Here is a 25,966-nt window from a genome sequence, read left to right as displayed (position 1 = left end):
GAGTGCGAGAGACATTGCCTTAGTTCAATGTATTAATTTTCTCCTTAAGTAGCCAGAATGAAATATGTATATAAAAAAAAAACTGGTAAAGTCTGTTTATTTTCACCTGACACTGAACCCTAGACCCATTCAGGTAAGTTGATGACCATGTGTAGCAAGATTAGGGAGTTGATTTGACTGGATTAATACCTCGTATCTAAGTCTCGTCCAATTTCATGCAGCCACCACTTAGTATTCGAGCTATAGGGGTTGACCAGTTCCCTCAGGTGAAAAGAAAATGACTGTAGAAAGGATTGTGAATATTGTATAATCTATTAAGTACGAGAGACCTTACCTGGGTGAAGTAAAATGGAGTGGAGGTTGGCAGAATGAAAAAAAAAATTAAGTCATTGTGCTGGAAGGCGTTAAGCTGCGGGAAATGAGAGAGAGAGAGAGAGAGAGAGAGAGGTAAGAGTTGACGCCTTTTGCATCGATAACTATGTAGCAGAAGTTGATGTATATTCCCTCTATAATATCCAGTGCCTGTTTTGACATTATGATCACTATTAATGTGTTTTGAATCTATAATATGTAGTGAGAATTAATGTGTTTTGAACCTATAATTATTCAGTGTGAGAGAGCCCGCATCATAATCATAGTGTGAGGGAAGTGAAGTGATGTTATTTTGATTAATGGTGTTCTGCATCCATACTGAGCAGTGCCAGTTATAATGTACTTTGAATTTATGGTATTAAGTGGATGTTAATGTATTTTGAGGTAATCGAACGCTTATCATAATCATACGAAGGAGGAAGCCAGGTGTGCATAAGTAGCCTACCTTTCGAGTCATATTACTGTTAATTTGTAAAAACTTACCTGTGTGTTTTCTCACCTATCGCTTGGAAGTCAGTGTTTCATAATTTGTCTTTTTCTTTCACTCTCGCTAAAGTATTTGATAGATTCTAAAGTTCCTCCTCTCTTCCCTCTTTCTTTACTTCTATTTTCCTCTTCATCGTTTCCCCCTGTATCTCCTATCCTTCTCCTACTTCTGTATTTCCCCTTTCCTCCTCTCTTTTCTTCGTCCTTGAGTTGCTTTTCGTTTCTCCATTTTTCTCTTTTCTCTTTTTTTCTCATCTTCCTTTTCCTTTTCATCCTCTTTTCAGCCTTTTCCTCTTTTCTCTTTTCTCCTCGTCTTCCTTCTTGTCCTCTTTTCCCTCTTGCTTTTATCCCCTTTTCCCCTCTTTTCATTCTTCTCCCTCTCCTACCCTAACTTTCTCCTTATCTTTCTGTCCCCTCCTGTTTTTCTCACATTTCATTGCACTCCTCCTCCTCCTCCTCCTTAGTGTGTACTTGAAATCAAGAATTCACTTATCCACACACACACACACACACACACACACACACACACACACACACACACACACACACACACACACACACACACACACACACACACACACACACACACACACACACACACACACACACACACACACACACACACACACACACACCACTTCCCTATCTCATTCTCTCACCCTCAGTCTTTCTGCTCTCTCTTTCCACCACTAATGCATATTCTCCATCACACACACACACACACACACACACACACACACACACACACACACACACACACACACACACACACACACACACACACACACACACACTTCCTCAACCTCTTCCTCAACACACTTCCCCTCTCATCCTCTCTCTCCCGTCCTCAACACACCTCACCCTCTCTCCCTTCCTCGCACGCACCTTCCCTCTCATCCTCTCTCACACACACACTCTCTCTCTCGCTCTCCTCAGCCCCCGTCCATTACTCTTATCAGGCGCTAGGAGCCAAAAGTGCGTGAGAAGTGAGGAAAAACTTGCTGAGGAATGGCCCGCCGCCCCGCTACCAGCCGACGCCAGATAAGACTTTTCATTGCACAAAGGCCCCCATTTCGTTAGCGCATTTTTTGGCAGGAGATTTGTGCGGCGCGGATAACCAGTGTTTGGAAGATGATCCCGTGATAATGGGGGATGCTGTGCCGGTGGAAGGACCCTGTGTGTGTGTGTGTGTGTGTGTGTGTGTGTGTGTGTGTGTGTGTGTGTGTGTGTGAGTGGAGTTAGTCACGTGCTTGTGGAGTTACGGGGATAGGACAGGGTTGGGTTGATAGTTTTAGGGGAGAGTGGTAAAGTGGTGGATGGAGGTGGAAGGATAGTAGATTATGACAGTGTGGTGATTCAGTGGATTGGCTTGGTAGGGTGGTGTGGTGAAATAAAGTGGAGCGTGTGGAGTAACTAACGTGTTTGTGGAGTTAATGAGGTTGGGATAAAGGAGGAAGGTTTGATAGGGTGGTTCAGGGAGGTGAAGGAAGTGGCAGGATTGGAGATCATGACAGTGGACTGGTAGGGTGAAATGGAATGAGGGATGGCCGTTCATGGAAGGACTTTTTAATGGAGTAAGCCCTTTGTTTATTGAGTTAGGGGATTGGGTTAGGAAAGGTAGATAGAGTGGGGGAATGGTGAAAGAAGAAATGGAAGGACTGGAGATTGATTGAAGTGTTTGGCCGGGTGGAATGAAATAAAAGGAAATTGAAAGACAGTATGTGGCATATATCCCTCGTTTAGAGAATTATGGTGATTGGATGGGGAAGGCAGGTAGGGTGGTGGAATGAGGTGAGAGGGAGTGGAAGGAGTGGAGGTTATGACAGTGGCGTAGCTGGGTTCAGTGGAGTGAGTCCCTTGCTTTGAGTTGTGACGATGAAGTAGGGTTGGGTAGGCAGGATGGTTGAATAAATTGAGAGGAAGTGGAAGGACTGGGGATTATGACAAGGATGGTGTTGTGACAGTGCGAGATTATGAGAGTTGGGTTATAAGTCCTTTGGGTAGAGTTACAGTGACAGAGTGGAGTAGGTTGAGTAGTTTAGTGTAGGAATGAGGTGGAAGGCTCGAGATTACAACACTGGGAAAGGTGGTGTGGATGAAGTGGAGTGTGTAAAATAAGTTCTTCGTTGGGGCCATGGTGTGGAGCGGTTGGTGGAAGGAGGTGAAGGGAAGTAGTGGAAAGACTTGAAATTATGGCAGTGAAGGTATATGACAGTGGAGAGCTTTTTACATGAAGTCTGACAACATTAAATTAGTAGACTGGATGGAAACAGAATATTGGGTAAAGAAATGGCGTGACAGACTATAGTGGGAGGGAGGATAGGGAACTTTGACGGAAGGTAAAATTAATGTGAAAAAATGTGTTATCAGACGGGGAATTAATATAAGAAAAAGATCTGGATAGGCGAGTTTGAAATTAGCCGGAAAGATATAAGATTCTATTCTAACCCCGCAAGAAATCCAGCATGAGCAGCGAAGATCTAAGATGGTTCTAAGAAAGCGGCCATTGCAAGAACACGCAAGAAGGAGGCGAAGTTTTGGCCAAGAGATCAGGTTAAAAAATCCATAATAACTCCGCAAGAAATCCAGAATAACTTTGAGGTGAGGAGGTCCCGGCTTAAGCGGCGACAGGAGTAAAAAAGCTGGAAGGAAAAGGAAGAAAAAAAAAAACTGGTGTGGAGTGGCAAGGTAAGAGATACTTTCCAGGCCACGCAAGTCTTTCCACCCTCTGTTTCCACTCTGTCTTTTCTCGCTTTCTCTCACTTTTTTTTTTTTTAATCATTCTTACTCTTCCGCTACCCGCACCTCATTTTCCTGCCTTCTCCTCCTCCTCCTCCTCCTCCTCCTCCATCGTCGTCGTCGTCGTCATTTTTCCCCCCATTTCCCCCCGTCCTGCTGGAACCTCCCACTTTTTTCCCTACTTTCATTCCCATTTTTCCTCTTCCTCCTTCCTCTTCCTCTTCCTCCTCCTCCTGCATAGTGGTCACCGTAAGGGCCATTCTGTGGTCTTCTGATGGGGTATGACCTTACCTCATATGGCTTCTGCGACGAGGAAGTTCAGGAGAAGGTCGCCTCCCAGAAGATGATCACCTCCCGGATGGTGATCGCCCCCCGGGAGAAGATCGCTCCCCGGAAGATGATCGCCCCCCGGAAGATGATCGCCTCCCTGAAGATGATCGCCCCCTGGAAGATGATCGCCCCCTGGAAGATGATCGTCTCTTGGATTTTTTTTTTTTTTTTATTGGTCAGTCTTTTATGCCTATATTTCATCCTTATTTTCGTTTTCACACGTTGCTTTATTATTTTTCCCTCCTCTTTCTTCTTTCTCTCTTGGTAACTTCATGGACAGCTTCTTGGGAGACGGATTTATAAGCAGACGGACTGTTTATAAATGCATCTTAAAGCGAGGGTTGCAGTCTGAGGAACAAAATAAAGGAAGGCGAGTTTGACGGGTGATACGGTGAAAGGATGTTAGTGTACGCATCAATAAAGAAAAGTAAAGAGAAAAGATAAGTAGGAAAAGATGAAAGATGGTGAAAAGATAAATTGATGGCTTGGGACTGCAAGAACAAGTAAGTCGTTAACCTCTTCAGTGCTAGAGGCGAAGGAAGAATTAACGCCTTCAGAAAGATGACGTTGTGTGTGTGTGTCGTGTGTGTGTGTGTGTGTGTGTGTGTGTGAGAGAGAGAGAGAGAGAGAGAGAGAGAGAGAGAGAGAGAGAGATGAAATGAGGAGGACGGAAGGAAATAGGAGGTACAAAAGTGGAGATAATTCAGTGAAGCAGAAGTAAAATGTGGAAAAGGAGGAAAAAGGGAATAAGGGAAGGAAGGAATGGAGATAGGGAGATGGGAGGAAGAGTGAGGGAGATGGAGAGTGAAGAAAAAAATGTGGAGGGGAGGAGGAAAACGGTACCAGAAAAATGAAGGAGAAAATTTTGTGAAGGAGGAAAGTGGGTATGGAGGGAAGGAAGGAAGGAAGGAAGATGGAGGGGTGAATGTGGGAGAGGAAAGGGGAAAGGGAAGGAAAATTTGGGGAGGGAAAGGGGGAGGGGAGCCATACAAGGGTGAGGAGGGGTGATAGTGAAGTAGGAAATATGGAAATGTGGTTAAAAGGGGGAAAAATGGTGATGGCGAAATGAAAAACGAAAGGAATTTAAAAACAAAGAATGGAAATTTGTTCTTGAAGCCGCAGACGTCCATTAATTTTGCTTTATTTATTTATTTATTTATTTTTATTCTTACCCTCAGGCAAATGTATTCTGTTAAGGCGATATTATTTCCTAACTCGAGAGGCTGGATACATCTTCATTAACACCTTTCCTCCCAAAAAAAAGTCAAAATTTTCTCTTTGACAAAATCAAAATCGTTTTGGGGTACCAGCAATTAACAAAAAAAAAAAAAAATCATGTCATCGTACTGAAGGGGTTAAGAACGTGGAGGAAATAGTTTAGTGTTATAAAGGATATATGAGAGAGAGAGAGAGAGAGAGAGAGAGAGAGAGAGATCTGTATGAAAATAAAAGAACGAAGGAAACCAAAAGAGTAGGAAGCAAGGAATGAGGAAGCGAGAGGGAATGAGGGAGAGAGGGAGTTAAGGAGGAAAAATAAGGGGGAAGGGAGGGAGGGAGGGGGGAGAGAAATATCCGTCTTATGAGCTGGAAATAAAGCCGAGGAATGGACGGTAAAGGCGGGAGTGTCGGTCATAATGCCGGATAGAGAGAGGGGGAAGGAGGGAGGGAGAGAAGGAAGGAAAGAGGGAAGCCGGAAGGAGAAGGGGAGAGAAAGAGGGAGGAAGAAGGAAGAAGGGAGAAAAGAGGGAGGAAGAAGGAAGAAGGGAGAAAAGAGGAAGGAAAGAGGATGAAAGAGGGAGCAGGAAAAATGGGAGACAAGAAGGGAGGAAGGTAAGAGGACGGAAGGGGGGAGAGAAAGAGAGCAGGATGGAGAGGAGAACAGAAAAGAAGAGAAAGGGAGGAGGAAGAACTGGGGTAGAGAAGATGGCAGGAAGGGAGAGATAGGGAGGAAGAGGAGAAAACGAAAGAAGTGAAGAGAGACTGAAAAGAGAGGAGGGAAAAGGGAAAAGATAAAAAGGATAGGTGGAGAGGAGGAGGAGGAGGGAAAGAGGAAAAAGGAGAGAAGACGGGGAGAAGGTAAATATGGAGGGAGAGAGGGAAGAAAGAGGAAGGACGTGGAAGGGGAATAACAGGATGAGAGAGAGAGAGAGAGAGAGAGAGGAGGGGGGAACTGAGAGTAGGGAAAAGGATAAGGAAGAGGGTAAAGGAAAGAGAGCATGAAAAAGAAAGACAAGAAGAAAAAGGAAATAGAAAAGAGAAGGAATGAATAGGGACAGATGAAGAGATGGAAGGAAAGAGAGAGGAAGTATGGAAGAAGCAATAAAACACCAAAGAAATGAAAACCTGAAACTGTTAAAGGAACGTTTGAAAAAAAAAAAAGTCTGAAAAGATAAAGAAAAAATCTGAAAAAGTTTAAGTAAAATAATTACATCTGAAAAAGTGAAAAGCGTAAAAATTTGTAGTCTGAAAATTTTATTATGAATGTGAAAATAATTACAGAAAATTCTAAGGGTAAAAAGAATGTCTGAAATATGTATAATTGAAATATGAAAAGGATAAAAGAGAAAAGTGTGATGGTGGTGAGAAAAGTAAGAACATGTAAAACAAAAAAAAAGTAACAAAATAGAGAAATGTGAAAATTGTGACAAAAAAAAAATCAGAGAAATAAAAAATAAAGGATATAAAAAACATAAGTGTAAAAATTGTGTTAGTCTGAAAAATGGGAAAATGGTTATAAAAAAAATCTGAAAAAATAAAAATAAAAAAAGGGCTAAACAAGAAACAGGTGAAAAAATAAAAATAATACAAATCTGAACTTGAAAAATGAGAAAGAAGAATGACTAAAGAAGAAAGTGCAAAATTTTTGATAAAAAAGTCGGAAGAACATAATGAAACCCAAAAAATAGTAAAAATATAGAAAGGAAAAAAATGTGAAAAAATTAAATAAAATAATAGTAAAAATATAAAAAAGAAAAAGGTAAAAAATTAAAATATAAAAAGAATAAAACTTGAATAAGAAAAGGTGAAGAAAACAAAATCTAAAATGAGTTAAGAATATAAAATGGAAAAAAAAAGTGCGAAATAGAGCGTAATAAATTCTAAAGCAAAAAATATGGAAAGGAAAAAGTGTGAAAAAAAGGGAAAAAGCGTGAAAATGGTGAAAGGAGGTAAAAGCTAATACTGTTGACGCTGGCCGACTCCCCCAAGATCCTCACAGTCGCTCCCCCTGAAAAACAGAATAATGAACCAAATTACTGCAGAGGAGATGACTTGGTGTGGTGGTGAGGGTGCAGGGTGGATGCTGTGGGTGGAGGGATGGGGTGGATGGGTGGAAAAATAGGATAATGAACCAGATTAGTGCACAGGAGATGGCAACGTGGTGTGGTGGTGAGGGTGGTTGGTGTGGGTGGATGGTGTGGGTGGAGGGATGTGGTGGATGGGTGGATGGTTTGGGTGGGTGGAAAAAATGGGTAATGAACCAGATTAGTGCACAGGAGATGACGTGGTGTGGTGGTGTGGGTGGATGGTGGGTGGATGGTGTGGGTGGAGGGATGTGGTGGATGGGTGGATGGTTGGGGTAGGTGGAAAAATAGGATAATGAACCAGATTAGTGCGCAGGAGATGACTTGGTGTTGTGGTGAGGGTGGTTGGTATGGGTGGATGGTGGGTGGATGGTGTGGGTGGAGAGATGTGGGTGGGTGGGTGGATGGTTTGGGTGGGTGGAAAACTAGGATAATGAACCAGATTAGTGCGCAGGAGATGACTTGATGTGGTTGTGGGGGTGGAAGGTGTGGTGGATGTTGTGGATGGATGGATGCGCTCGTTGAAATAAAAAATACAGAGATGATTAGGTGGTAAGGGTGGATTGTGGATTGGTGGGTGGATGTGGATGGTGTGGATGGTTGGATAGTGGTGTGCTGGATGGATTAAAAAAAAATAATAATGAAGCAAATTACTGCAGAGGAGGTAACATGGTGGTGGTGGTGGTGGTGGATGGTGTGGTGGATGGATGAATAGATGACCGGTGTGGAAGTGGATGGAAGGATAGTTTAATGGATAGGAGAACGGCAACCCAAAAAGAAAAGGTGAAGAAAACGGAGGCAGAGTAAAGAAAAGGCGAAGAGGGGATACTTCTCCAATTCTCTCATAATTATAGGAACGTGCAGGGAGACTTTACGCCAATTTTTTCTCCATACGTTTGTTTTCCTTGTGACACCTACATATTTTCTAGGATTTTACTTACAGACTATTTGGATACTGAAAATATATCAATACATAAAGATTTAATATGCAAAACAAATCGCTCAGGGAAAAATGCTACATTCTCTCCTGCAGCAAGAAAACGTGGATATCTTTTTTCTCTTTATGGTACAGGAGGCTTAGCGCCTTTTTCTTAGCGATTTATTTTGCTTTACTACACTTTGATATTTCTCAGCTCCATAACACCGCTTCTTCAGCGATTTATTTTACGTTATTAAACCTCAGTATCGTTTAAGCTAATCTTTTCATTGGCTACTAATTTCACTTCAGTAAGATGATGTGTAGAGTAGTGGCGCAAGGGGAAATAATCGCTTAGGAAGAAGTGCTACGAAGTCACTCTCTTGTATGGCAAGTAGTATACTGGACGCTTCTCACTACTATACGGCTACTGGTATCCACCTGTCAGTTATATGACAACGAGTATACGCCTCTCACTCATACGGCAACGAGTATACGCCTCTCTCTTATATGGCAACGAGTATACGCTTCATTCCTTTATGGCAACAAGTATACGCCTCTCCCTCTTATATGACAACGAGAGTACGCTTCATTCCTTATATGGCAACGAGTATACGCCTCTCACTCTTATATGGCAACGAGTATACGCCTCTCACTCTTATATGGCAACGAGTATACACCTCTCACTCATATATGGCAAGGAGAATACACTTTTTTCTAATGGCAACGAGTATACGCCTCTCACTCTTATATGGCAGCGAGTATACGTCTCTCACTCTTATATGGCAGCGAGTATACGTCTCTCACAACGAAGCCGGCCGAGTCCCCGCACACCAAGTCATTTCAGACACAAATACGAATTAATTAGTCAATCTACTGACGCAGCGAGAGCAAAGTCAGAAGAGAGAGATTTGATCAGCTGATTCCCTCAACTCTAATTAAAAAAGCGGCCTGATTCTCCACCGTTTTTGAAGCGAATATTGCGTTTTGATGCAGTCTCCCCTCCCTCCCTCGCTCCCTCGCTCCCTGGCCAAGAGCACAAGACCTGGCTGCCTTCCTCTCTCTCTCTCTCTCTCTCTCTCTCTCTCTCTCTCTCTCTCTCTCTCTCTCTCTCTCTCTCTCTCTCTCTCTCCTTTCTTTCTCACTTTTTCTCTGTTTTTCCTTTCACTCTCTCATTTCTTCTTTCTTATCTCTGTCACTCTCGCTTTCTCTCTCCGTCTGTCCTTTCTCACCCTCTTTCTGCTTTCCTCGCTCACTTTCTTTCTGCTTTTCTCGCTCACTTTCATTTTGATTTTTGAAGGGAGTAATACGTTTTGATGTTGACTTGGCAGCGCTGACGAGCAAGAGCAAGAATGACTCTCTCTCTCTCTCTCTCTCTCTCTCTCTCTCTCTCTCTCTCTCTCTCTCTCTCTCATTCTGTCACTTGTCTTTTTTTTTTAGCACGACAGGATCTCATCTAAGGTTACTAAAATCGTATAGCCTCGCCAATAATAATAATAATAATAATAATAATAATAATAATAATAATGATAATAATAATGAAACGTCATTGTTCTGAAGGGATAAATAAAGCCTGTATCTTACCTTTTCACTACGAGGCCGTCTTAAGCGGAAGTAAAAAGAACACAATAACGAAGACATCAAAAGTGAATCCCTGGTTCCTCCTTTCTGCGTGCATTTACCCCTCATTGTCCTCGCCAAAACCACCCCTTGCCCTCGGTCTGTTTCCCCTTTTCTGTCCCCTTTTTCACTCCCCCTTCCCTTTTTTTTTTTCAAGCCCCTTTCCTTCCCTTTTCAATCGTCCATCCCGTGTCCACATACTCGTCCCTATTTGTGCCTTCATTCCCTGTGTCATTCCCTTTGTGCTCACCTTTGCCTTACGGGAACTCCGTTTCCCTCGCTCTTTTTCCCAATTATGTCCATTTTGTGCTCTTTTCGTTGCCCTTTTTTTGTTTTCTATTCACACCTTTTCAGACGTCCTTGTTTTTATCCGGTTCTCCGCTACTATCTCTTATCTCACACCTCCGTATCATTTATACTTTCTTAAACTTCACCTTTTCTCTCCTTCTCTCTTTCTTCAGGTGTCAGTGTTTATCCGGTTCGCCTTTCCTATCGGTATCTTTCTTCCCTTGTGCTATTCTCAAACTGTTCTCACTGCTTTCCCTTTCTCTGCCTTCTAGTCATGTCTGCTTTCTGCTTTTATCTCACTGCTCCCTGTCCCCCCTTTTTTTTTGCCCACTTCTTTCCCTATCTTTTCAAACGTCCATGCTTTATCCATATACTCACCTCTATGCATACCTTCATTCCTTGTGTCATTTCTTTTGTGTCGTTCCTTGTATCATTCCTTTTGTGTCCAGCTTTTCCATACCATTCACTCGGTCTGTTTCCCAATTATGCTCACTTTCAACCCTTTTCACTTCCCCCTCCCCCCAATTTTTTTTCACCTTTCCTCGTCTCTCCAAGCGTCATTTCTTTAGCACTTTGTCTCACTACCACCCATACCTCTAGTCATTTTTCTTTCTCTGTGCCTCATTTTCTCTTATCTTCTTGCATTTCTGTTCTGCTATCTTTAGTTTATTTTCCGTCCAGCGTTCACTGTCTTTATCTGTTTCTTCACACCTTTTCCTCCTGTCACCGTGCCACTCTTCTGCTCATCATCGCTACAGTCTCTGCTAACCATCCTCACCCTCTTCATCCTCATCACATCCCTTCTCCCCATCTCATCCTGTCGGTCCTCTATTCCTTCCGCACCACCATCCATCTCTTATCATTTCTCAGCCTCAGTTTAATGCAGACGTTATGACATTCTTTCCACCCTATTCCTCTAACAACACCATCGTTCATCCTGCCTATAGCATTATCAATCTGTCCACTCCACCGCCAGTCCATCGGATTCCACGCGCCTGCCTACCCAATAGACACCCTCTATTCTTCCACTCGTCTCTCAAACTACCCACAGATGTCTTCCATCCTTCCACCCCTCTCTCATACCATCCATAAATGCCTTCCATCATTCCACCTAACGTTATAACCACTCACAGATTCCCCTCAGCCTTCCATCCTCCTTCATAGCCACACACAAATACCCTCCATCCTTCCACTCATCTCCATAACCACCCCATCACATTCCTACACCTCCTCCAAACTATCCTCAAGATCAGTCGTCCCTCTGTCTTTCGTCCTCTCCCACATTCATACCCACATCACAACCATCTTTTTGTCCACCATTTTTAGTACGTCCAGACTTCTTCCATCCACCTCGTATCTCAGACCCATATCCACCACCACTCCATCTATCCCCCATCTTCAGTTTAACACACCCCTCTCCACCCTACAGGCATTTCTTATCCACACCCCTATCCACATCAGTTTTCCCCCAGACTCGTAGCCACTCCACCCTTCAGCATCAGCCAGTCTCCCTTCTGCATGTCCCCATCCCCAGTCTACCCCTTCTTTCGCTTCCCTACCCATCCCACCATTTGTCTTCCCCCTTTCCTTCCTCTGCCTGTCCCCACCATCAGTTTGCTACCTTCCCTTCCCATCCACCCCCCACCCACCCAGTCCCCCTTCCCCCACCCAGTCCCCCTCCCCCTCTTACTCTGCATATACCAGCACATTTCAATTACCACATCCTCTTCATTACTCCTTTTTAACTCGCTGTTTCTAATCACCTCGCCTGACGGGCCACCACTGCTGTTTTTTTTTTTTTTTTTTTTTTTTTTTTTTTTTTTTTGCCTCCCCGCCTGTGTGTTATGTAGCCCCTTATTTTTTTGTATCATTTTGTAGCCATGGATACACCTGGCGAGGGCATGTATCCCCTCTGTGATGGAATAATAGATTGGGCGAATGTATTGTGTTTACGTGACACTGGATGCGGACGTGGGTGTACGAGTGTTGTTTACGGCGTGTGCTGGGTTGGTTCGGCTCTCTGATGATGATGATGATGATGATGATGATGCACTGCTAATTGATGGCCATAGGAGCATCACTGATCATTAATTTTGGTATATTTATTGACGACTGAACTAATTACTGTCATCTTAATTATCATCATCATTTATTATTATTATTATTATTATTATTATTGTTACTATTATTATTATTATTATTATTATTACAATTAAAATTACTTTATTATTTGTTACTACTACTACTACTACAATTACTGCTATCACCACATTATTATTATTGTTATTATTATTATTATTATTTTTATTATTATTATTATTATTATTATTATTATTATTATTATTATTATTATACTGTCCTTTTATTATCACCCCAGTCATATCACAGACAACATTATCATATAGCGAAGGTCACGATCAGTTGAACACCGGGCTTGACTGAACACACCTGCATGAGAGTGAACACAGGTCAGGCAGCGTGCATGAGAAAAAGGCTGACCTGCTGGGGGGAGGGGGGGGGCATGCAGGCTGAAAAACGGACAGACAGGGAGGCGAACAGGGCGAGAGACGGACGGGGTAGAGGGAGAAAGAAATAAAGGACGGGTAGTGTGGATATGGAATAGACGGAGGTGAGAAGTAGGAGGATTGGTAGTAAGTTTTGAGGAGAGAGAGAGAGAGAGAGAGAGAGAGAGAGAGAGAGAGAGATAGAAGAGAAATAGCAGAATGGTAAGCAGCAAATTGGAGAGCATTTAGAAAGGAGGAGAAGAAGGAGATGAGGACGCGTAAGTAACATAGGAGATTATAAGGAACTAAGTAGCAGAGGAGAGAATAAGTCACAAAGGAGAGAGAGAAGAGAGGATAAAATAAGTAGCACAACAGATCAGTATATTAAGTAGCAGAGAAATTTGTGAGTAGAGAGGAGAGAAAAGTGATAGAAATCTTAAGTAGGTAAAGAAGATATAAGTAGCATAGAAGAGTAGGGGATATAATATTAAGTAGCATAGTAAGGTATAAGGAGAGTATGTAGGAGGGGAGAGAAGAAGAATTATGAGGAGAGAAAAAGGACTAGAAAACTGTGTATGTAATTAAGTAGCAAAGAAAAATATAAGTTTAATAAAGAAGTAGAGGAGACAGTAAGTTACAATAAATAAAAAAAAGGAGAAATAAAAATAAGAAAGAAAAGCAAGCAGTAAAATCGTTCCAAAAAACAGTAAAGGACAAATTAAATAAACAAGAAAAAACAATAAAATTCAGTGGAAAAAAGTAAAGGAGAAATTAAATAAAACAATAAAACGATTTGGACAGACAGCAGCGGACGACCAAATAATGACCCGTGAGAGAAATCAGTAATAAAAAAAATCCGAGAGTGATGTTGATACCGACAGACAGACAGACAGCAAGACAGAGAGGAGAAATGACACGGAGACGAGAGCAAATTGACAGGTGGGGGAGGGAGAGAGAGAGAGAGGGAGTCGGAGTATTGACAGGGTGTACAAATAGACGGTTAAATGCACACACCTTGACGGCAGATAGAGAGAGAGAGAGAGAGACCCAGGTGAAAGAGGTAGAGAAATAGACAGGGAGACAAAAGCGATGAGAGGCAGACTGATGGAGAGAGAGAGAGAGAGAGAGAGAGAGAGAGAGGGGGGGGGATAGACAGAAAGGTAAGACAGGGAGACAGGTACAAGGAAGTGACGGATTGAGATAGATGTGGAAATAGCAATAACGTGACGGAAAAGAGAAAGGAGCACATAACAGACAGGGAAAAAACACCAGATAGATAGACAGCCAAATAGACAGACGGAGGCAGTGACGGGGGGAAAAGGAAAAAATTAATAGAAAGTACACACCATGAAAAACGGAAAAAAGAGAGCAAAGGAAAAACAAAGAAAACTAGCCAACCAGATTAACAGACCGACAGACCAACAGTCTGACAAACAAAACAGTACAAGATAAAGATGGGTCCGTCAAAGGAAGCCCCGCGGACAGACGGACAAGCAGAAAAACGGACTTCCAAACGGACGGAGCAGAGAAACAAACAGAGAGTCAAAACGGGTGGATATAAGGTCCTTCACTTCATCAGGCCTATTTTTCCATCATCAGCAAACAGACAAGGACGGACACGACAAGAACAGGAAAAAAAACAGACTTAAAAACACGGACAGAGAGAAGAGAAACATGAAGGATCAACCAAGAAAACAAACATAGGAAGAAAACTTAGAAAAATAAAACACCCAAAAAGCAGACAAATAAACGAACACAACAGGAAAATATATTAAAAAAAAACACGAGAAACCATTAGATAGTTATATGGACAGGAGGACAGACGGACGAAGACAGACGGACAAATGGTAAAAACAGACGGACAGAGGAACGGACAAAGCAGGCAGTAAAAATGGAGTGGTAGGAGGCCCCACGGACAGGCACGCTGATAGAAAAACAGACAAACGAATGAAAACGGACCGACAAAGGGACAGAATGGACACAGAGACGAACGGACGAATGAAACAGCAAGGTGGGTAGTATGCAGCCTCACAGACGGACAGGCAAAACGGACGAAAGGAGACGGACAGACAGGCAGACAAAGCAAACGAACAGACGGATAGCCAAACAGAGGGACCAAACAGACGGACACAGAGAGACGAACGGGCGAAGCAAACAGTAAAAGGTGGGCTGTAGGAAGACCCACTCGTCCGGCTGCTCTCTCTGGCCCCGCTTATTAGGTGCTTCATTAACCTTATTTTTCCCTCGGCGCGGCCACCCTCGCGCTCGCTCCTCCTCCTGCTGCTCCTACTCAGTGCTGTTTCTCTTGTTTTTCTTGTACTTCTGCTTCGTGTTCCCTGCTTCTCCTACTCCTGCTGACTCTATTTGGCCTTTTTCATGTCGCCTACTTCTGCTCCTCCTCTTTCTGCTCCTACTGACGCTGTTTGTCCTTCTTTTCCTTCTGCCGCCTATTTCTTTCCTTCTACTTCTCCCACTTCTGCTTTCTAGCACTTGTTCCTCCTCTCATGGCGGCTCCCCCTCCTGCTGCTCAGTGCTTTTTCTCATGTTTTTCTTTTACTTCATGACTCCTGCTTCGTGTTTCCTGCTTCAGTCACTCCTACTTCATCTACTTCTATCTACTCTTACTGCACATCGTATTTCCGTCTCTTGTATTTTACCCCCTACACCTCTCCTGCTGCTTCTAATGATGATGATGATGATGATCATGATAGTCATGATGATTTCCTCTTGGACCTCCTACCCCTTCTTCTCCTACTACTACTACATTCTGTTTTCTCCATTTTGTCTCCAGCTCATCTTCTAACCCTCAGTCCTGCTGTTTCATACTGTTCTTCTCCTGCTTGTAATTCCCATCTACAGTTTTTTGCCTGTCTCCTGCTACTTTTACTCCTTCTGCTTTCGACCTGCTTATGCCTTCCTTTTCCCTAACCCCGACTCCTCCAACTCCTACTGCTGTTTCTGCTGCTTCCACTATTTCCCCCTTATTACGAACTCCTCTTCCCTGTCTCATACTACTTACGTTCCTCCCTACTCCTTCCTTCTCTTTCTTTTTCATCTTTACCCCTGTTTCTACCTCTTCCCTCCAACACTCGCCTGCTTCCTTTTCCTTCTTCTTTTGGTCATTCATCTTTCCTCCTATTGCTACCCCTACTACCTCCTGCCTACTTCCTTCTCCTCCTCCTCTTCCTGCTGTTTCTGCTGTTTTAGGTGGAAAATGACTGTCGATTGAAAGACATTAAAAGATCGACTGGTGGAAAATTATCAAATGGAGATAAAATGAATGTTAAATACTGTTGGGAAAATGAAAGGGATAGTGTATATGTTTAGTGGGGAAATTATTGACGGAAAATATAGAAAGCATTGGAATGTTGAGATAAAATGAACGATAAATACTGTAGGAAAGTAATTGGGATAATATACATATGTTTAGTTGAGGTAATTGAAGGGAAATATAAGATGGTAGGATATTTACCCAAGAAAATTAATAACCTAAGCCAGACGGAACGATATCGGACAGACTGAGATGGTATACTTTTTCCACCTTAACTTGGCCTAGATTTTCGTCCTCTTTCAGCTTATTTTACGTAGCTCAGCGGCAGGAAAAGGCAGTACTACAGCTCTGCGTCCTTCCCAGAGCACTTCTTCATGACTAGTATCATATTCAGTGTTAACCTCTTCTTAAGTTATAGCACTGAAGATGGTGAGAGGGCGATTTTAGGTCAAACTGAAATAAAAGGACTATAGTGATTGAGAAGTTGTCGAAAGTACAATTTTGACCATAAATACTTTTTCTACATCTTCACAGCATAAACTAAAAAAAAAAAAAAGGGAAAATAAAATAAAAATTGAACACTAGCATTCGAAACACAAATATGGAGCACAAACGTTTCTGAATATTTTGAAAGAATTTCGGAATGGTTCGATTAAAAAGGGAAGGAATATTATTGTGATTTACTGTACGTGAGAGGGATATTCAGTGATATTGAACGTTATTGAGTTAATGAATAATAAGTAAATTTCTGTGTGTAAGGGAAAGAGCAAGACACATTGTTGTGTGTATGTGTGTGTGTGTGTGTGTTTGAGAGAGAGAGAGAGAGAGAGAGAGAGAGAGAGAGAGAGAGAGTAAAAGAGCATGCTAAGTAGGCCTATGACGTAAGAGATGAATGCAGGGAAAATAACGGGGAGAGAGAGAGAGAGAGAGAGGTCCTTTTCTTTGTAGGCTAATGCAACCCACCCACTTAGACGTCTGTTCTACCATCTTCTATCCATTCTTTCATGTATCCATCTACCCCACAGTCCATCCGTCCATCCATCCATCCATCCATCCATCCATCCATCCATCCACCCACCCACCCACCCATCCATCCATCCATCCATCCATCCATCCATCCACCCATCCATCCATCCATCCACCCATTCATCCATCCATCCATCCGGCCGGCCTTCACCCCCTCAAGTGACTCAAGGTTTTGTCATATCGATCAGGCGTGCAACATTTGATCCCGGCTCCTGAAAAATGGAGTTAATTTCGAAGCGGCTGCCAGAGAGAGAGAGAGAGAGAGAGAGAGAGAGAGAGAGAGGTGGCGGCATCCATTCGTAGAGGAAGGGAAGGGGCAGGAGGGGAAGGGCTATGGTGAGGAAAAGGATTGATGGAGACTCGAAGAGATGGAAGTTGAGAGAGAGATTGAGGTAGTAAGAGAGGTAGGACGGGTGAGGGAGATGGGGGGCTGAGAGACGGGAAGAGGGAGTGAGAGGGGGTGGATTGAGGGAAGGGAGAGAGAGAGGGGGTGGATTGAGAGAAGGAAGGGAGAGAGATAGTGGGTGAGAGAGAAAGAGTTGAAGGGTATGGGAAGGTGGAAAGTGTATGCAGGCAGATGGTCAGGTCTGGGATGGAGAGAGAGAGAGAGATAGACAGACAGACAGAGACAGACAGACAGATGCAGAAAGAGAATTAAAGGGAGAGAGAGTGGGGGAGTCGGAAAGAGGGGAGGATGGAATGGGACCGAAGAAAAGAGAGGGAGAGAGCTGAAAGAGAGGAAAGAGAATGAACTGCAGAAGAGGAAGTGCAAAAATGTTCCAAAAATGCAGCGGGGGGGTTGAGGAGTATAAATGACATTACGAGGGATGAATGGAGGTAGAGAGGGAGGGGGAAGGAAGTAGGGGAGAGGAGGAAGAATGGAGAGAGAAAAGAGAGAGAGAGAGAGAGAGAGAGAGAGAAGGAAAAGGAAGGAGAAAGGTAGTATGGAGCGGAAGGGAGTGGAAATGGGGACAGGAAATATGAAGCAAAGTGGGATAGAAAGAATGAGTAGTATGACGCGGAAAGAGAGTGTGGGAGAGACGGAAAGACAGAGAGATAGAAGACGGAAGACAAGTATGAAGCGGAAGATATGTAAGAAAGAAAGAGAGAAGGCATGAGTGAACGAAGGAAGAGAAGGAAAAATGGAAAAGGCAAAAAGAAAAGGAAAGAAAAAAAAATATCAGGAAGCAGATAGGAAGGAAATGGGGAGAGAAAGCAAGAAGAAACAGAAATAGAAAGACACAGATGGGAGAAGAGAGAGAGAGAGAGAGAGACAGACAGAGACAGACAGACAGACAGAATGGGCGTAAAATAGATTCATTCCTGTTTATATTTCAACCCACAGTGGAGTAACTATAACTAATAAAAAGAAGGAATGGAGGGTAAAAGAAAGGAGATAGTCACTTAGAAATAGCTCACGTATGACGAGATGAGGAAAAGAAATGGCGGAAGGAAGGAACATGGTGCTCGTGGAGGAAGGCAGTCATTAAAAAGAAGAAAAATGTGAAAAAAAAATGAAAAAGGTAATGATAGCAAAAATACTAAACTCTCTCTCTCCCCCTAAAAAAAAAAAAAAAAATCCATAATAACATCGTCTGTCAGGAGCAAGAATGGAAGAATTTTGAGACCACGTCCTCAGATGGTTAAAAAAAAAAAAAAACGACAAAATGAAAGGTATTAGCATAGAAAAAATATATAAAAAAAACTCGAAAGGAAAATAAAATGGAAATTAGGCCAAAGAATTAAACGTAACGAAGAGAAAAGAAAAATATATGGACGGATGAGAATACAAACTCGGACGCTGAATTAATGAAATGGGGACAGGGCGACATGGAGGCGATTTGTTTGTGGCCACCTCTTACGGGATTAAGGCGTCTGGCAATAGATGGATAGACAGATAGGCGATGAATTATGAAACGTTATACGGATCATAAAATCTCATGAAATATTAAGGAAGAGATTTTGTTGTTTTTTTCAGGCCGAAGACGTCATATTAATTTATTCTTCCTTGAAACAGACGATTTATAGTTATTTATTGTTTATTTATTTCATCATTATTATTATTATGAGTAGTAGTAGTAGTAGTATTGTTATTTATTATTATTATTATTACTATTACTGTTATGATTATTTTATTATTATTATTATTATTATCATTATTATTATTATTCCTTGGGAGAGGCTTTTATATAGCCTTCATTGACCCCTTCAGTACGAGGTCTTCAAAAAAAATCATCTAACGGCAGGAGAGAGAGAGAGGGAGAGGTACGAGTATGTTAGTCACCCAATCAGCATCCTCAAAATATATATATATATATATATATATATATATATATATATATATATATATATATATATATATAAAACCAAGAAGAAAAGAAAAAGCAAAAAATATAAACAACATTGTAAGTCAAGGCAGGTGAAGGGAGAGTCTAATTAACCCCTTCAGACCGAGAACGTGATTTTTTTTTTCATTCCTAGTGTCTCCAAACGATTATTATTATTTTTTTTTCAGATTTAAGAGAGACCTATAGTAATGCAAGGGTGTGAAGTCTGTCTATCTCTGTCTGTCTGTCTGTCTGTCTATCTATCTATCTATCTATCTGTGTCTCTGTCTCTATCTATTTGTCTGTGTCTGTCTTTATCTGTCTAATTGTATATCTATCTACCTATCTATTTGTCTGTTTCAGTATCTGAATCTTTAGCCATCTATCTCTGTCAGTCTATCAATCTATCTATCTATCTGTCTATGTGTCTGTCTATCTGTCTGTCTATCTATCTATCTATCTGTCTATCTATCTATCTATCAAAGCCATCGATGAGTAAAAGTGACTGGTAGAGGCATGAATAAAACGAAAAAAAATCGATTGTCACAAAATGAAATGAGATTAAGGAAATTCTTAAAAAAAAAAAATGTAGCTAATAATGATAAAGGAAATGAAGGAAATGAAGGAAAATTGGGGTAGAAATTGGAGACGTAGGAGAAGATGGAGGAAAAAGGAGAAAGGAAATCGGAAAAATAATGGGTTTAAATAGGACAAAAATAGGGAAGGAAAGAAAATACTGAAAACACTGCATATTAAGGAGAAAATAAAGATGATACGGGTAAATACAGGTGGGCAGGAAAATCTTAGAGAAATTGGTGAGACGAAAAAAATTGAAACAAATCAGTAAAAAAAAAAAATGAAGAAAAAATAAAGGAAAAAACAGAAAATAGGTGAAATAGGAGATGAAAGAGGAGAGAGAATAGGGAAATAGGGGTAACAATAAATTTGGATAGCCGTATAGAAGAGAAAGATAGAAAAGAAAAGGAAAAGGGAAAAGTAAGAATAGGGAAGGAAATAAAGAGCAGGGAGGAAGAGGGAAAAGTGAGAGTAATAAAGAGGACCTGGCTGGAGTTTGTGAGTGAGTGTGTGTGTGTGTGTGTGTGTGTGTGTGTGTGTGTGTGTGTGTGTGTGTGTGTGTGTGTGTGTAGGGAGGTTCGTGGTATAGTGTAAAGTATATGTGTACATAGATGAAAATGATGATATTAATATATGTATGTTTTTATGGGGTAGTTTGTGTGTGTGTGTGTGTGTGTGTGTGTGTGTGTGTGTGTGTGGAGGGGACGGAACAGTCAGCGATAGGACTGTATACTTGCATTGTGTGTGTGTGTGTGTGTGTGTGTGTGTGTGTGTGTGTGTGTGTGTGTGTGTCCGCCTGCATTGGCTTTTTGCCTGAGGGGAAGGAAAGGGGAGACGGCCGGGAAGGAGGGGAGGTTGAGAGAGAAAAAGAGAGAGAGAGAGAGAGAGAGAGAGAGAGAGAGAAGGAGAGAGAGAGAGAGAGAGAGAGAGAGAGAGAAAAGGAAGGAAGGAAGAAAACAGAAACAAATGAGGGGAGAATAGAAAGGGAGAAAGGGAGTCGAGAGAAAGGTTAAAGAAATGAAGGGAAGTAAAAGGAGAGACAAAGATGACATACACAGAGACACAGAGGCCAGTGCGAAAGAGAAGGAATAGGAAGAAGGAAGAGGACGTGGGAAGAGGGAAGCAGAGAAGGAAGGGGAGCAGTGGGTGTGAGTAGTGAAGTAGGAAAGTATGAGGAGGTGGAGGGACGCGGGGAGGGAGGGAGGGAATGTGAAGGAAGAGAGTGTAGGAGAAGAAGCAGGGAAGAGAGGAAAGAGATAAGGGAGGAAGAGGGAAAAAGAAATGGGGAAAGACAGTAGAGGTAAGAAAGGAAAAAGGAGGAAGGAATGAAAAGTGTAGTAGAGCCAGAGAAGAGAAAGAGGGGAAAAAGAAGGGGAAGAGTGAAGATGGAGGAGGGTATACAAGGAAAGAACCGAGAGGGGAAAGTGCAAGGGAAGAGGGGAGGGGAGAGGGGAAATAGGGATAAGAGTGATGAAGGGGAGAGAGGGTAGAGGGAGGGAAAGAGGGTAGAATGAAGAGGAAGAATGAGTAAAGAGAAGGGAAGGAGTAAAGGAAATAGAGAAGTGAAGAAGTGGAAGCTTGGAAATAAGAGAGGAAGAAGGGGAAAGAGATGAGAGAGAGAGAGAGAGAGAGAGAGAGAGAGAGAGGAAACTGTAGGGGAAGAGGGTTTGAAGGGAAAGAGGGCGTTGGTGGGTCGAGGTGCAGGGAGGGGTGTAGGGCTGAGTAAGAGAGAGAGAGAGAGAGAGAGAGAGAGAGAGAGGGAAATCAGAGACGGCGAAAAGAGGGCGAAGGTTACACGTTAAAGAGAGTGTTAGAGGTGAGGAAAGAACGATGAAGGGAAGACCAGAAAGGAGAGTATATAAGAAGGGGAAAGTGTGTGAAAAAGAGGGGAAAAGAGGGTGGAAGAGGAGGAGAAAAAGGAAGAGAAGAGAGGCAGTGAGAAAAGAGGGTGAAGAAAAACAGAAATGGCGAAGAGAGAGGCTGGAGATAAAGAGTGAGTGAAGAAGGGAAATCAGAAAGAGTGGAAGAGCAGGGGAAAGAGGCAGGAGGAGGAGGAGGAGGAGGAGGAGGCGGCAAGGGAGGGATGCAGGGAGAGAGAGAGAGAGAGAGAGAGAAGGGGAGACGGGAATGGAGGGAGGGGTGGGTTGGGGAGGGGGAAGGGGAGGTAGGGAGGCTGCATGTCGAGTTGCCATGTCTTAGCAACACCAAAACTTCCCCATCTTTCCTCGTAGCCCTTTCCCCGACTGCGCCTCCTTCCCAGCCCTTCCCCAGCCCTCTTCCAGCCTGCCCGGCCCTCATCACGGCCCCCCACGGCATCTATATCCCGCTGCTATGTTTTCAACGGCAGATATAGACAGTAGTGGTTGAATAAATGAAAGTCCCCAGGAGGCTTGTGTGGGAGAGTTGCCAAGTTGCGCCAGGAGAGAGATTGAGACGGGGAGCTGGAGGGAGGGAGGAAGGGAGGGAAAAGAGTGAGGGATGGATTGAAATTAGGAGGGAGTAAAATGGGATGGAGGATTGAGAGAAGGAGGGAGGGAGGGTGATGGATTGGGTGTTGGTTGGATGGGATTGTATTAGCGGGTGTTTGGGATGGAAGGAGTTAGAGAGAGAGAGAGAGAGAGAGTGTTAAGGGATGTATGCAATAAGAGGAAACTAGAATTATGTGTTTTTGAGTGGGTAAATGAGAGAGAGAGAGAGAGAGAGAGAGACGGCTAGGGAGGGTCAGCAACGTGGTGATTATGATTCCCGGTCTTACTAATGAAGTCAATATATATTTTTTGGTGCCTAGTGCCTCCCTCTCTCTCTCCATCTTCTCTCCATCTCCTCTCCATCTCTCTCTCTCTCTCTCTCTCTCTCTCTCTCTCTCTCTCTCTCTCTCTCTCTCTCTCTCTCTCTTCTTACATCCCTTCACATTCCTTCCTTCCTTCACTCCTTCTTTCCTCTCTCTCACTGTTTTCTTCCTCTCTCCCGATTTCCTTCATCTGTGTCTTCTTTTTCTTCTTCTTACCTCCAGTCTTCCATTTCTCTTCTCTCCTTCGCTTAATCTTTCCTCCATGTCTTTCTTTAGCTTCCTTCGTTTCTTCTTCCCTCTCCACTTCCTTCCCATGTCTTCCATCCTACTCTTCCTTCTACCCTTCGTCACCTAATAGTATTCCTTTCTCACATTCCCTTCATCCTCTCTCTCTCTCTCTCTCTCTCTCTCTCTCTCTCTCTCTCTCTCTCTCTCTCTCTCTCTCTCCATTTTACCCATCGTCGACTCCTCCTCTCCTCCCTCCTCGGTCCCTCTCTCCGTCCTTCTTTCCCATCCTTTCCTTCCTCCCTCCTCAGCTTTTCCCTCCCTGCAACTCTCCTCCCTCCCTTCCTCCCTTCATTCTTCCTTCCCTTCCTCCATCCTTCCCTTTTTCCCTCCCTCCCATCTATCCCTGCTGCTCTCCGTCCTTCCTCTGTCTTCTCTCCCTTTCCATTTACTCCTCCTTACCTCTCGCTCTCCCTCCCTGCCTCTCTCCCTTCCTCCCTGCCTCTCTCCCTGCCTCCCTGCCTCTCTCCCTGCCTCTCTGCCTCTCTCCCTGCCTCTCTGCCTCTCTCCCTGCCTCCCTCCCTACCTCCCTGCCTCGCCTGCATTGGTCCACGGGAAAATATGTTTGATTTAGTCCGAGCTCCTGTTTAGTATTTTGAGGGCGTGTTTGAGTTTCCTCCTCTTCTCTCCCTCCCTTCTCTTCCCTCCCTTCCTCTCTCTCCCCTCCCTTCCTTTCCCTCGCCTCCCCTCCCTGCCTCTCTATCCCTCCCCTCCTCTCTGTTTCCTCTCCTTCCCTTTTCACCTTACTTCTCACCCTCTTCTCCCTCTCCCTTCCCACCTTCATTTCTCTGCCTCCCTTCCTTCCTTCCCTTCTTTCTCTATTCTTCTTCTCCCTCCTCGTCCCTTCTCTCCCTAAATCTCTCGCTTTCCTTCCCTTCCCTCCCTACTCCCTTCCCTGTCCTTCCAGCTTGTCTCTCTCCCCTACTTTCTTTTCTCTCTACCTTCCCTTCCCTCCCCCTCTCTTTTCCCCCCACCCTTTCTCTTTTCCCTCCCATCTTTCCTCCCTTCCTTCCTCCCTCTCCCACCCTCCCTTCCTCCCTCCCTCTTCCTCTACCCTTCCTTCACTGGCTTTACCCTCCCTCGCTTCCTTCATCCACTTCACCCACTCTCACTTGCTTTCCTTCATTCCCTTCCGTGACCATCCCCCCTCTCTCTCTCTCTCTCTCTCTCTCTCTCTCTCTCTCTCTCTCTCTCTCTCTCTCTCTCTCTCTCTCTCTCTCTCTCTCTCTCTCTCTCTCTCTCTCTCTCTCTCTCTCTCTCTCTCTCCAGTTTCTTTCTCTTTTCATGTTTTCTCTCCTTCAACTTTCTCATCCCTCGTCTCTCCATTCTCTCTCCCCTCCTCCTTTCCTCCCTTCTGCCCTTCCATTTTTCTGTCCGTCTCTTCACTGGACTTCCTTCCTCCTGTCTCTCTCACCCACTTCCTCTCCCTCTCCCCTCCCTCACTCTCCCCTCACTCTTCCCTCCCTCTCCCTTCATCACTCTCCTCCCCTTTCCTTTCCCTTTTATATTCTCCCTCTCACCCCTACCCTCTCCTGAGTCTCCCTCCTCCCTCCCTCATCCCCGCCCTTCCTCTCTCTCCTTTCCCCCTTCCCCCTCCCCTTTTCGCGTCTGACACACCTCCCCCTCTCTGTTTTCCTCCACCTCTCCTCCCCCGTCTATCTCTCCTCTTCCTTTTCCTCCACCTCTCCTCCCCCGTCTCTCTCCCCTCTCCTCATTTTCCTCTTATCTCCCTGCCTCACCCTTCAGCCCCCCGCTCCTGCTCCCTTTTTCTCCTCCTTCCCTTCCCTTTCTCCCTTCTCCTTCCCTCTACTGTCTTTCTTCCTTTCCTCCCCACCTCCCTTCTCCATTCTTCTCCCCACCTTCCTTTATCTCATCTCTTCTTCAACTGCCTTCTCCTCTCGTCCCATTCTCTCTTTCCTTCCATTCTCCCCTCGCCTCCCCTCCCCTTTTCTCTTTCCTCCCCTTCTCCCCTCCCCTCCCGTCCCCTCCCCTCCTCTCCCCTCCCCGCTTTTGCTTGCATGGACTGGATTAATCTTGCTTGGGCTACGTGGTGTTTGACTTTCTTGCCCTATTATGTACCCTCTCTCTCTCTCTCTCTCTCTCTCTCTCTCTCTCTCTCTCTCTCTCTCTCTCTCTCTCTCTCTCTCTCTCTCTAACTCCTCCAACACCCACTCCCTTCCTCCCTCCCTCCCTCCAACTTTATGCTTTCCTTCCCGCGTTCATTCTCCTTCCCCTTCCCTCCCCCCCCCCCCGCATCCCCAGACTCCCTCTCTCTCACTGCCTCTTCTGTCTCTCTCATTCTCTCGCTCACTCATCTTTCTCGCTCCACCTCTCCACTCACTCACTTTGAATCACTCATTTTTTTTCACTCATTCATCTTATTCACTTATTCATTGACTGATTCGGTAGAGAGAGAGAGGGAGGGGGGGAGGGGAAGAGAGGAAAGAACGAGACAGACAGATGGACAGAGACAAAAAGGGGAAAAGGAAGGGAAAAGAATGAGAGAGAGAGAGAGAGAGAGAGAGAGAGAGAGAGAGTAGGAAAACTGAACAGTGCATGGCGTATAATCACATGAGAAAGCAGTCCAGGGGGCATTATCTCTCTCTCTCTCTCTCTCTCTTTCTCATTTGCTTGTTAGCTTTCTCATTCACTTTATGATTTTTGAGGCGAATATTGCGTTTAACAAGATACCAAAGCGAGAGAGAGAGAGAGAGAGAGTCAGCTTCTCACATTACTGCATGGTGAACCGTAGTCATGCACAGTGCTCATGACTTCACAGGGGAGGGAGCATAATAAGAACAATAATAATAATAATAATAATAATAAGAATAAGAATAATAATGAGAAGAAGAAGAAAAATAATACCAGTAATAATAATGATAATGGAAATAATAATAATTAATAATAATAATAATAATATTAATAATAATAATAATAATAACAGTAATAATAATGATAATAATAGTAATAATAATAGAAATAATAATAATAATAATAATAATAATAACTAATAATAGTAATAATAATAATAATAATAATAATAATAATAGTAATAACAGTAATTATATCTTGGAAATGATTATGTGACATGTTTATCTGGGCATGCTTTTCACTGCGTTAAAATAAAGAGAGA

The 25,966-nt window shown here is 43.5% G+C and overlaps 1 protein-coding gene across 1 annotated transcript in view; it reads left to right on the top strand.

The window, feature by feature from the left end:
• dati (zinc finger protein datilografo) overlaps positions 1-25,966 on the top strand; it is a 1,103,308-nt gene that overhangs the window by 474,028 nt on the left and 603,314 nt on the right. Inside the window, exon 4 of the mRNA XM_080284265.1 lies at positions 21,799-21,841. Within this exon, the coding sequence (XP_080140391.1) occupies positions 21,799-21,841 (43 nt within the window). The remainder of the gene's footprint in view (positions 1-21,798; positions 21,842-25,966) is intronic.

This window comes from Coenobita brevimanus, chromosome 101 (genome assembly GCF_032717465.1).
Source record: "Coenobita brevimanus isolate Jiangsu-jjx chromosome 101, ASM3271746v2, whole genome shotgun sequence".
In the NCBI taxonomy this organism is placed as follows: Eukaryota; Metazoa; Arthropoda; class Malacostraca; order Decapoda; family Coenobitidae; genus Coenobita; species Coenobita brevimanus.
The sequence above is the reverse complement of the archived record's forward strand: the minus strand, read 5'-3'. Positions and strand labels throughout refer to the sequence as shown.